General features: G+C 42.2%; 1 protein-coding gene across 1 annotated transcript in view; it reads right to left on the minus strand.

The window, feature by feature from the left end:
* Nucleotides 1-10434: 10434 nt before the first annotated feature.
* shisal2a (shisa like 2A) overlaps nt 10435-12930 on the minus strand; it is a 36843-nt gene continuing 34347 nt past the window's right edge. The window contains exon 3 of the mRNA XM_043701616.2: nt 10435-10954. Coding sequence (XP_043557551.2) covers nt 10830-10954 — 125 coding nt within the window. The 3' untranslated portion in view covers nt 10435-10829. The remainder of the gene's footprint in view (nt 10955-12930) is intronic.

Below are 12930 nucleotides of genomic sequence, written 5' to 3' on the forward strand. Positions count from 1 at the left end.
TTAAGGTTTTCACTCAGCGTGCTACGAGTGGGGTTCTTCTTCCTCTATATTGGACGATCATGGCTAGCCATTTGTTTAAGTGGAGGACCTGGAATATTAAGGGGAGTCACTAACCAATTAAGACAAAAAAGATACTGTCAAACCTTAGAAAAGAGAGGGTCGATGTAGCCTTGTTACAAGAAAACATTTAACTGATAAGGAGCATTTGAAGTTGCTACAGGCTAGGTGTTTTTCTCATCTTTTAACTCGAAAAGTAGAGGAGTGGCTATTCTCATCCAGAAGAACCTCCCGTTTCAAATGCTAGGCCAAATAAAGGATGAGTCTGGGCAGTTTATAATACTTAAAGCTTTAATACATGGAGAGGAGTATGGGATTCTGAATGTATATTGCCCCCTGGCACATCCCTTTAAATACATAACGGACGCACTCTCTAGATTAATGGCCCCTGAGGCACGTGATACAATTATAGGGGAGACTTTAACCGCATTATTGACCCCAAGGTGGGCAGGATGCCTAAGGGTCTTGGGGCGGCATAGTGGCTCAGTGGCTAGCACTGCTGCCTCACAGCACCAGGATCCCAGGTTCGAATCCAGCCTTGGGCAACTGTCTGTGTGGAGTTTGCACATTCTCCCTGTGTCTGCGTGGGTTTCCTCTGGGTGCTCCGGTTTCCTCCCACAGTCCAAAGGTGTGCAGGTCAGGTGAATTGGCCATGCTAAATTGCCCGGTGCGTTAGGTGCGTTAGTCAGAGGGAAATGAGTCTGGGAGGGTTGGTGTGGACTTGTTGGGCTGAAGGGCCTGTTTCCACACTGTAAGGAATCTAATCAGGTATGTCTCCGTAATCTAGGCAGTTGGTGGACTTGAACAAGGAGTTGGGGTTGGTGGATGTATAGAGAGGTCTTCACCCCCAAGGTAGGGATTTTACCTTTTTTTCTAATTCATGTAAATGCTATACCAAAATTGACATTTTTTTTTGTCCCATCGGCCTTTTTGAACTCGTTACTGTCCTGCAGAATAGGGAATATAGCCGTTTCTGATCATGCAGCAGTGTATATGGGGGTCAAGGCCGGAGGTGGTGGGGCGGGTTCCTGGCACTGGTGCATAGACCCTTTCCTCCTGAAAGATAGCAAGTTTATAGAGTATTTTTTGCGGGAGTTTAAAATTTTTTGGGATATCAATTCAGGCACGGCCAGCAACCCATCTGAGCTGTGGGAGACTGCCAAGGCCTATGCACAGGGTTTGATTATTTCTTACTTTACGACCCAGAAACGATAGTGGGGCGAACAGCAACATTTGCTCGATGCTTTCCTGAAGGTGGCTAAGTTAGCATGCTTTGATAGGCCGTCAATAACTAAATTACAGAGAATTACAGCCCTTAGGGGTACTTTGAATGCTGCGCTTACCCAAACAGCAAAGAGGGAAATCTCTTTTGCGAAACAGAAATTATTTGAGTATGGTGATAAACTGGGTAGATATCTACTGTACTTGGCCAGAAAGGAGAATGCCCCCCCAATCTATCACATCCATCAGAGAGCGTGCTGATACTCTTAACTGCAATGCCAAAAAGATTAATGCACAATTTAGAAAGTTTTATTTTGAGTGTATCAGTCGGAGGGCTGTGAGGATAGAATGATGAAGATGGAGTTCTTTTTTAAGACCTTGGACCTTTCAGGTGTAACCTCAGAGCAGGCGCCCTTTTTGAGTGCCCCCCCCGACAATTCAGGAAGTACAGGAGGCTGTGAGGCTGCTCCAGAGTGGTAAAGTGCCAGGCCCAGACAGATTTCAAAGTGAGTTTTTTCAAGAGTTTATAGACAAGCTGGCCAGGCCACTCTTGGATATGTACAATTACTCATTCAGTCAGGGGTGCCTCCCTTCTTCTTTGAGAGAAGCAAATATTTCTCTTATCCTTAAGAAAGGAAAAGCCCCAGAATACTGCACTTTGTGCAGGCCCATATCATTACTAAACATGAATTTTAAAATCCTGTAGAAAATGCTAGAGTTAAGGCTGAAGAGGGTATTGCCTTTAATTGTAAAGGAGGACCAGACGGAGTTTATTAAGGATCATAGGTCTACCAATAATATTAGAAGAGTTTTAAATATGGTTCAAATATGTCAGCAAAGAGCAATACCAGGTTTGGTACTCTCCCTGGATGCAGAGAAAGCATTTGATCGGGTGGAGTGGCCGTACCTCTTTTATGTCATGGAACGGTTTGGTCTTGGAGAGGTTTTTACCAAATGGGTAGCAGTGCTGTATCATGATCCGAAAGCAGCAGTGCTCACTAATGGTATAAGGTCAGATAGTTTTAGTGTCGGCAGGGACTGCTGTCAAGGGTGCCCTCTCTCTCGCCACTACTATTTACATTGGTGATCGAGCCGCTGGCGGAACCCATTCGGACGGATCCCAATATAACTGCTCTGGAGGTAGGGTCAGGCAGGTATAAAATTACCCTCTATGCGGATGACGTCCTTCTCTTTTTAATCAATCCAATGACATCTGTGCCCTGCTTAATACAAGTCATTAATCTATTTGGTTTGTTTTCAGGGTATAAAATTAATTTCATGAAATCAGAGGCATTGCCTGTGGGGGGTCTTACTAGTATATCCAAATTTGGGGATGGAACCCGTTTCCCTTTCCGGTGGTCACAGGGAGGTTTTCTGTGTTAAGGCATTTTTATTACCCCGGTTTTCAATCAATTATATAAAGCCAATTATAAGCAGCTGCTAAAGAAAATCAAGCAGGACCTTCGGTCTTGGGACGATCTTCTGCTAACACGGTCGGGTAGAATAGCTCTGGTTAAGATGAAGGTTCTTCCTCGCCATGAGAATGCTCCCTTTGATGCTGCCAAGACAAACACTGTGCAGGCTTTACAGCTGGCTTGGATCTTTTATTTGGCATCATAGGCAGCCTCTTAGTAAGCTAGATAAATTGCAGCTTTCGCAAGAGATGGGGGGATGGGGGGGGGGGGGGGGGGAGTTGGAGGCGTGCGCATCTAGATTTTCCGGACTTCAGGAAGTACCAATTGAGTTCCTTTTATTCTATGTGGCTGAATGGACTTGTCACTATCCGCGACCAATTTAGCTAGACATTGAGGCCTCCCAGACAAAATGGACAAGATGAGAACAGTTATGGATCACTGGAAAAACCCGATTGGCCCAAACACAGTTAAAGCATGGAAAATGATGTGGCAGGGCGAGGGCAATTTATAAAAACTTCCCCTTTCACTCTCATAGTGGGAATGTTGGGATTCCAGCCAGGTACAATGGACTCTGGCTTTAAGCTTTGGGATTTCAGAGAAATCTTGTATTTGGGAGACCTATTCGATGGGGAGGTCATGATGTCCCTTGAACAGCTAGGTCAGAAGCTCGAGCTACCTAGGAAGTATCTCTTTTGTTACTTCAAGGTTAGAGACTTCGTACAAAAAAAAGACTACATTGCTGTTTAATCCTTACAAATTGGACATGGAGAGGAAACTGCTCCGGTCTATGGGCACCCTCTCAGTTAGCATTCTCTATCACTTCAGATTAGATTCCCTACAGTGTGGAAACAGGCCCTTAGGCCCAACCAGTCCACACTGACCCTCCAAAGAGTAACCCACCAGTCCTATTTCACTCTGACTAATGCACCGAACACTATGGGCAATTTAGCATGGCCTGCACATCTTTGGATTGTGAGAGAAAACCGGAGCACCCAGAGGAATCCCACACAGACACGGGGAGAATGTGCAAACTCCACACAGTCACCCGCGGCTGGAATCGAACCTGGGACTCTGGTGCTGTGAGGCAGCAGTGCTAACCACTGAGCCACCGTGCTGTCCCGGTAGTAATGTTTTCAAGGACATTGAACGGCTATATAAAACCTTGAGTCAAGAATTAGAGGTGGGAATCTCATGAGAGATGTGGGAGGATATCTGGGAAAATGTTAGGAAGATCTTGATTTGTAATAGGACCCAGGTTATTCAACTAAAGGTACTCCATAGGGCTCACCTGGCACCAGAACAGCTTGCGAAATTCAAGACAGGAGTGTCCCCAATGTGCCCCAAGTGCAAAATGGAGGTTGGTACTCTTACTCACTGCTTGTGGTCATGCCACAAGATCTGCAGGTATTGGGATGACATAGCGAGGGCTTTGGTAAAGATTTTTGGAACTGAGGTTAGCTTGGATCCGGTATCCCTCCTTGTAGGTCTTCCAAATCTTCCCTCCCTGGATGCGCATGGGAAGAAATTGTTTAATATTCTTTCTTTTTGCACGAGGAATAACATTCTAATGAGCTGGGTGTCGAAGAATCCCCCAGGACTCTTGAGTTGTTATAGGATAGTCATGAAACATGTACCCCTGGACTTCCTCACGAATATGGTGTACCAGAAAACAGAATTGTTTTACAGAACATGGCGGCCCTTTCTGAATTATATGGATGTTGATATATTGGCTATATTATTCAGGATCTTTGTTTAGCTATGAGGACTGTATCTGTCAGTTTGGGGGCCTCTGGGAGGAAGGATCCCGAACAAATATAGGTTTTCTTGCTATTGCTCCTAGTGATGAGGAGCTGTGATGAGATTGCGCCAAGTGCAGTCATTTAATTGAATATCATTTAAGTTACCTTGTTACCTTTGGGGCGGCACAGTGGTTAGCACTGCTGCCTCACAGTACCAAGGGCCCGGGTTCCATTCCTGCTTCGGGTAACTGTCTGTGTGGAGTTTGCACGTTCTCTCCGTGTCTGCATGGGTTTTCTCCGGGTGCTCCGGTTTCTTCCCACAGTCCAAAGATGTGCCGGTTAGGTAGATTGGCCATGCTAAATTACCCGTAGCATTAGGTGGATTAGTCAGGGGTGAATGTAGGGGAATGGGTCTGGGTGGGTTGCTCTTCGGAGGATCGGTGTGGACTTGTTGGGCTGAAGGGCCTGTTTCCACACTGTAGTGAATCTAATTTCCCTGGTTATTTATTGAACTGTAGTTATTATAGATTTTTTGTGTTTCTGTAGTCTGTGAAGTAGAGTAGTAGTTTGTTTTCTATTATTGCTATTGTATTATAAAGTTGTCATACCATTTTGTATTGGTTTTATAATTTTGTACAAAACCTAAAATCTTTTTTTGAATAAAAGTATTTATGAAAATATACAAAAGTTGCTTGATGCAGTGTATCCTGTCATATTTCTGTATGCCAGAGGAAGCAACTATTTGAGATAATTGACAAAACTTCTCTGTGCTTTCAGACTAACAATTTATAATAACGATCTGCATTTTATACTGTCCAGAACTGTACAGGATGACAGCTGAGGCATTAAATTTAAAAGTCCTATCTTAGTAAAGGTAATTGACTGAAGGGAGAAAGTACTCCCTCCTGATGTCAAATTTGGTTGTTAGTCTAGAGGACACTCACTTGTTGGTTCAATGATCACGGTGGCTATTTTCCTTTTATAATGAGTTCCAGGCACAATTACTGGGAGCAAACCAATAATATTTTGATCAATGCAATATTGTCACTCTGGGCAGCAACTGGTACAAAATCCATTCAGCCAACTAGGTACTGTACTGACTAATTAGCAAACAGAAAATCCTGCCCTCGTCTCTGTAGTATAGCAGTAACTTAGCACAGTAGAACTGTCATATGTGCCAATGGGTTTGAAATATAAAGATTTTGAAATTTGCACGATTGATTGTTATTCTGTACGTTCTGACAAAAATGTTTGTGCACAGACCAGAATTGGTTGATGTTTAGATTAGGTTCCTTACAGTGTGGAAACAGGCCCTTCGGCCCAACTAGTCCACATTGATCCTCAGAAGAGCAACCCACCCAGACTCATTTCTCCTACCCTATTATTCTACATTTACCCCTGACTAATCCACCTAACACTACAGGCAATTTAGCATGGCCAATTCACCAAACCTGCACACCTTTGGACTGTGGGAGGAAACTGGAACACCCAGAGGAAACCCATGCAGACACAGGGAGAATGTACAAACTCCACACACACAGCCACCCAAGGCAGGAATTGAACCTGGGTCCCTGGCGCTGAGTTAGCAGTGCTAACCACTGAGCCATTGTGTTCTCCATAGCCTGCCAGTATAGTGGTTCAGGAATCCATGTGGGAGCTAGCCAAATGGATATAAAACTATCTTGCAGGTCTAAAACAGGGGATGTTGATGGAGACTGCTTTTCGACTGGAGATTTGTGACCAGCGGTGTACCGCAAGGATCAATGAAGGGTCCACTGCTTTTTGTCATTTATATAAATAACTTTGATGTGAATTTAGGAGGTATGCAGATAGCACCAGAATTGGAGGTGTGGTGGACAATGAAGAAGGTTATCTCAGTGCAAAACGGGACCTTGGTCAGTTGGGCCAAACAGCTGAGGAATGGCACATGGAATTTAATTTAGATAAATGTGAGAAGTTGCGTTTTGTCAATGCAAATCAGGACAGGACTTATATAGTTAATGGTAGGGCCCTGGGGAGTGTTGCTGAGACTTAGGCATGCAGATGCATAGCTCCTTGAAAGTGGAGTCACAGGTAGTGAAGACTTTTCCCCCAGGTTAGCGGAATCTAAAGCTAGAGGGCAAATGATTAAGGTGAGAGGGAAAATATTTAAAAGGTGCGTAAAGGGTGAGCTTTTTCATGCAGAGGGTGGTACATGTATGGAATGAGCTGCCAGAGGAAGTGCTGGAGGCTGGTACAATTGCAACATTTAAGAGGCATTTGGATGGGTACATGAATAGGAAGGGTTTAGAAGGATATCGATTAAATGCTGACAAATGGGACTGGATTAATTTAGGACATGTGGTCAGCATGGATGGGTTGGATCAAAGGGTCTGTTTCCATGCTTTATAACTCTGACTCTATGTAAAGCATGGAGGACTGTTGGTAATCTAGAACCGTATTTAAGAAGGAATCAATATCTTTGGTCGAAATGGAGAATAAAAGATTACTAGTTGTGATCTGGGTACAGTCAGGTTTTCTAATCATTTCTCCACACTTTGTTGTCTGACACTTTCCTATGCAGTAGTTAGTAGGAACTACCCATTTCCAATTTCATGTTGCCAAATATCATTATTGTTTTCCCTTATAGTCTACAACCCTCAAATCTTCCTTCAGCAAATTCCTATGCATTAGAATATGCCTTATCTGAATCAGTTATCTTTCCTAGATAATAATCATGAATGATATTTCCTCTACTAACATGCTAAGGACATTTTCTTGCTCTTGTATTCTCACTAACTAACCTACTCCATCTCTTTCGAGGACTAGTATAAAAGAAGCACCAAGTGGTGCACAGAAATATGGCCAGGTAGGAGCTCAATGGGGGTCAGTGGTGGGATTTGCGATGATCAGGCCTTGATGGTGAGCACAGCAGAAGATCTAGTTACTTACGAATCGCATGAATGAAATGGGAAAATATTATAGATTCAAAACTAATGCAAAGCCAAAAGTTATAAAGATCGGATGAGATAATGGTTGGAAAAAAGAAGTGGAAATAAAAATGGAAGCAAGTGTTATACTTCACTGGAGTATCACACTGGAAATCAAGCCTTAATATTCCTGGAGTTATGACACAAGTTAAAGATTTTTAAAAGTATGAAGAATTCCCCAAATACCTGACTTTCAGACCCAGATTTTTGTGCTTAGCAAGAATTACTGTTTATGAGCAACATTATAAATGGTCTCTAACTTGTTAGCAACAAGAAAGCAATTATGAACTATCAGTATATTAAAATGCTAACCCCCTTTTAACCTCTCCATCTATACATGCAAAAAACACAAACAGGAAAAAAGAACATAGGTATTATTGTCAGTAGGAAAAGCTGAGAAAACAGTTTGAGGGTTCATGTTCACATGATTTACTCAAATAATTCTTGTACTGGTCAGAATGCTGCTTCTCAATCTTCCTTCTCCAGATACTTTCACTTGTTTGCAGGAGGCACAGGGTGACTGGTTCACCCTTATAAATGGTTTCTAAGCTGTTTGTTTAGAATCACAGCTTACAGCAACTGCCGAAAGAAAAATAAACATTTCTTTCAGGTTTAATGATTTTGCTTTTACTGCAGAGAACAGAAACACCTGCTGAATTTGTTGAGATTTGATAGGTTCTTCCCGTCTTGTTCACAACTTCCAGCTACCTCAGAGCTAACTGGTCACTAGTCCACAGACTAATCAGTTATTGTTGCTGACTGATTCCCCATTTGAACTGAGCTGTTAGCTCTGGCTCATCTGCAAACTATCCATTACTGCTGGAATCAGCAGCTGTGTAAACAGCACTTACAATGAGTGTTGAGTACTTGCTGTAATTCTTCAACAATCCTTGGTTTTTAAAACAGTTTTTTTCCCCCACTTCAATTCATAATCAAAAATACAGAAAAATAAAGTCTTCATGCAGGTATCACAATTTAAGTAGTGGGAAGCACTTTTACAGAATGTGGTCCCTGCCTTCAAGAAACAAGAGGTAGAACTGTAACTGCAAAAATATTTTCCAAACATAAAGTAAATATGATCATGACAGTGAATGTCCTGTTGTATGTGGCTGAATCATGATTCTTAAGGAAATCTGCCACCCAAAGATTAGAAAGTTGTGAGGAGAAAGGAAAAAAAAATTCATAGAATCTGTAGAGTAAGGAAAAAGGCCATTCAGCCCATCGAGTCTGCAGACGCCCTCCAAAGAACATCCCACCTAGACCTAGTCTGAGACCCTATCCCCGTAATCCTGCATTTACCATGGATAACCACCTATCCTGCACTACCCTGAACACTACAGACCAATTTAGCATGGCCAATCCACCTAACGTACATCTTTAGGGTGGCATGGTGGCTAGCACTGCTGCCTCACAAGTTCAGGGACCCAGGTTCAATTCCTGCCTTGGGTGACCATCTGTATGGAGTTTACACGTTCTGCGTGAGTTTCCTCCTGGAGCTCATGTTTCTTTCCATAGTCCAAAGACGTGCAGGTTAGGTGGATTGGCCATGCTAAATTGCTCTGTAGCATCTAGGGATGTGGGATGGGAAGCTGGAGGGGGCAGTGGGTGGGTCTGGGTGGGATGCTCTTTTGAAGGTCAATGCAAACCTGATGGGTTGAATGGCTTCTTTCCACACCGTAGGGGTTCTATCATTCTAAATGGTAGATCTGATATTAAACACAGTGTTGCAAATTTTGCAATCGTGGGCTGGTTGGTAAATCAGTGTCTTGTTTTTTGCAAACAGCTGAAGAGATGTGCTATTTGATATGCTCTGTCAGTCTTTGGGACATAAGGCCTACATAATTGGCATCCCACCAGCAGTGAAATTCATAAACAAAATTACTCATCAGAATGATAGAACATTTTTTGACTTGACAGCAGTAGCCCGTGAGTGTTGAACACCAGCTGTGTTGCTACTACATAATAGCAGGATGAATCAGTTCGCTTCAACTGTTGCTTAAAACTCTGAGTTACTTTCTACATCCAGGGCAATCTGAGGTTGATTGGCCTCTTTTCAGACCTAAACTTTCCTGAGTTTGTGCAATATAGAACTAGAAATGAACTGATTATGGTAGCTATTATCAAGCAGGAAGGCTTTGATGCATCCTACTTCAGCATTAAGCTTGCAAAGTGAACAAATGGCTCAGTCCTTATTTTCAAAATTGCTGGTAAGGCCAATTTTATAATGTGTTAAACTAAAGAAATGCTAACATGTTTACTGACCAATGGTTTTGTGGCAAACAGTAGTAGAAAACCACTAACTGATTTCTCAACTAGGACATAGATGAAATTGAGCATTTGACCATTCTCTTTCACATTTGAGGTTGACTGGATGCTACCATCAACCTGAAAAGTCTTTCTGCCTATCACACAAGTTTGTAATATGGTGTATGAACTACCATACCAGAAAGATGACATGCTTGTAAGCGAAACATCCCAAATCTGGTGTATCATGTCAAACAGAATATTTATTTGGCAGTTTGCAATAAGCATTCTCAACCAGTCCACGCTTGCACAACTGACAGCACTGTGTCAAACATTAGATGTGATTCGACAATTGAACAACTTTGGCTGGATAAGCCTGAATGTGCAAAGAATTACACAAACAGCCAATTTCGGATTGTCAGTCATGTTTGGTAGACTTGCATGCACTAGAAGCCATATATATTAATACATAGGGTCCTGTTCTTAAGGAAAAACCATGTGCATGCTCAACCCCTGTTCCAGCCAAACAAAACAGGTAACAGTCATTTGCTGATTCATGTCTCAGGCCAATGGCTTGACCAGAGTCAACCCATCAGGTTTAAAATATAAACTGTCAATCAATATTGATGGGTGCATTCTCCACGACAGCATCTCCACCAGAGTCCACTTGCCAACCAATCAGCACTTTCCTCTTGTCAGTATACATTTGTTTCCCCCTTGAGTTGGTATTTATATGAATTGTGGTGATTAATGCAAACCAAAAAAAATGGACAAAATGTGCATTTTTTAGTAATATTCAAGTTCTGTACTACCAAACAACACGTATCAAGTTATGCTTGAGTAACTTGTTATGTAACAAGTTATTTACACATATATCTTCTTCATTTTATGCTGAATTACTTTCTTTCTCTCAGAGCCGGCGTAAATTATTTTATTTTAAACTATGGAACAGAACCAAATAAAGTCATAAACCACAGATACTTAAAGAGTTACATTTCATTTGTTCCTAACACTGTTTAATACATACACTTCATGCACTTACAAGACTAATCCTCAACTATTTTATATTTGACAGATAACACGGTAGTCATTCTTTTTATTTTCGCTCTTACTAAAAAAAAGATTAACAATTATTTTAAAATGCAAAACTTTTTCAATTTAGTATATGACATTCTGGTTGCAATTTAAGTCTCTATTATCATTGTCAATGGCTTATCTTGAACAATTCTATCTGGAACAGGTGGCGGGTGTCCTGTTGTCGATGTGGGTGCTGGTACTTCCAAGATCCCTTGTTTGGTTTTCTTTTTTCCTGCAAAGAAGGCATGAATTATTGTACAATATGCAAGCCAAAACACAAGACCTTATATAATTATCAGTTACAATGTTGAGGAAGGACACAAAGGCAAAGCATAAAATTAAAGAACTCAAAGAATGTTAGAAATAAAGCAAAAGGAAAATGTAAGATAACTTTGCTGTGAAAAGCCGCAAGTCCATCTCTGTACAAGAACAAATTTAGGCAGCTATGAAACTTAACAATTAGTCATTAAGGAGGAACAAAAGCCTTTGATAGATCACTTCAAGTACATAAGAGGAAAGGCAATAGGGGTTTGAATAAAAAGTTTACTGTACAAATACATTAAGGACAAAAGGGCAACTAGGGAGAGAATAGGGCCCCTCAAAGATCAGCAAGGCGGCCTTTGTGTGGAGCTGCAGAAAATGGGGAACATACTAAATGAGTATTTTGCATCACTATTTACTGTGGAAAATATAGAAAGTAGCAAAATAGATGGTGACACCTTGCAAAATGTCCATATTATCAGAGGAGGAAGTGCTGGACGTCTTGAAACACATAAAGGTGGATAACTCCTCAGGATCTGATCAGGTGTACACTAGAACTCTGTGGGAAGCTAGGCAAGTGATTGCTGGGCCTCTTGCTGAAATATTTGTATTATTGATAGTCACAGGTGAGGTGCCGGAAGACTGGATGTTGGCTAACGTGGTGCCACTTTTTAAGAAGGGTAGTAAGGACAAGCCAGGGAACTATAGACCAGTGAGCCTGACGTCAGTGGTGGGCAAGTTGTTGGAGGGAATCCTGAGGAACAGGATGAACATGTATTCGGAAGGGCAAGGACTGATTAGGGATAGTTAACATGGCTTTGTGCGTGGGAAATCATGTCTCACAAACTTGATTGAATTTTTTGAAGAAGTAACAAAGAGGATTGATGAGGGCAGAGAGGTAGATGTGATCTATATGGACGTCAGTAAGGCGTTCGACAAGGTTCCCCATGGGAGACTGGTTAGCAAGGTTAGATCTCACGGAATACAGGGAGAACTCACTATTTAGATACAGAACTGGTTCAAAGGTAGAAGACAGAGGGTGGTGGTGGAGGGTTGTTTTTCAGACTGGAGGCCTGTGACCAGTGGAGTGCCACAAGGATCGGTGCTGGGCCCTCTACTTTTTGTCATTTATATAAATGATTTGGATGTGAGCATAAGAGGTATAGTTAGTAAGTTTGCTGATGACACCAAAATTGGAGGTGTAGTGGACAGCGAAGATGGGCCAATGGGCTGAGAAGTGACAGATGGAGTTTAATTCAGATAAATGCGAGTTGCTGCATTTTGGGAAAGCAAATCTTAGCAGGACTTATACACTTAATGGTAAGGTCCTAGAGAGTGTTGCTGAACAAAGAGACCTTGGAGTGCAGGTTCATAGCTCCTTGAAAGTGGAGTGGCAGATAGATAGGATAGTGAAGAAGGTGTTTGGTATGCTTTCTTTTATTGGTCAGAGTATTGAGTACAGGAGTTGGGAGGTCATGTTGCGGCTGTGCAGGACATTGGTTAGGCCACTGTTGGAATATTGCGTGCAATTCTGGTCTCCTTCCTATTGGGAAGATGTTGTGAAACTTGAAAGGGTTCAGAAAAGATTTACAAGGATGTTGCCAGGGCTGGAGGATTTGAGCTATAGGACAAGGCTGAACAGGCTGGGGCTGTTTTCCCTGGAGTTTCGGAGGCTGAGGGGTGACCTTATAATGGTTTACAAAATTATGAGGGGCATGGGTAGGAAAAATAGACAAAGTCTTTTCCCTGGGGTCGGGGAGTCCAGAACTGGAGGCATAGGTTTAGGGTGAGAGGGGAAAGATATAGAAGGGACCTAAGGGGCAACTTTTACACGCAGACGGTGGTACGTGTATGGAATGAGCTGCCAGAGGAAGTGGTGGTGGCTGGTACAATTGCAACATTTAAAAGGCATTTGGATAGGTATATGAATAGGAAGGATTTGGAGGG

Source organism: Chiloscyllium plagiosum, unplaced genomic scaffold (assembly GCF_037043375.1).
Source record: "Chiloscyllium plagiosum isolate Xiang-an unplaced genomic scaffold, Cpla_swu_hap1 HiC_scaffold_1, whole genome shotgun sequence".
Taxonomy (NCBI): Eukaryota; Metazoa; Chordata; class Chondrichthyes; order Orectolobiformes; family Hemiscylliidae; genus Chiloscyllium; species Chiloscyllium plagiosum.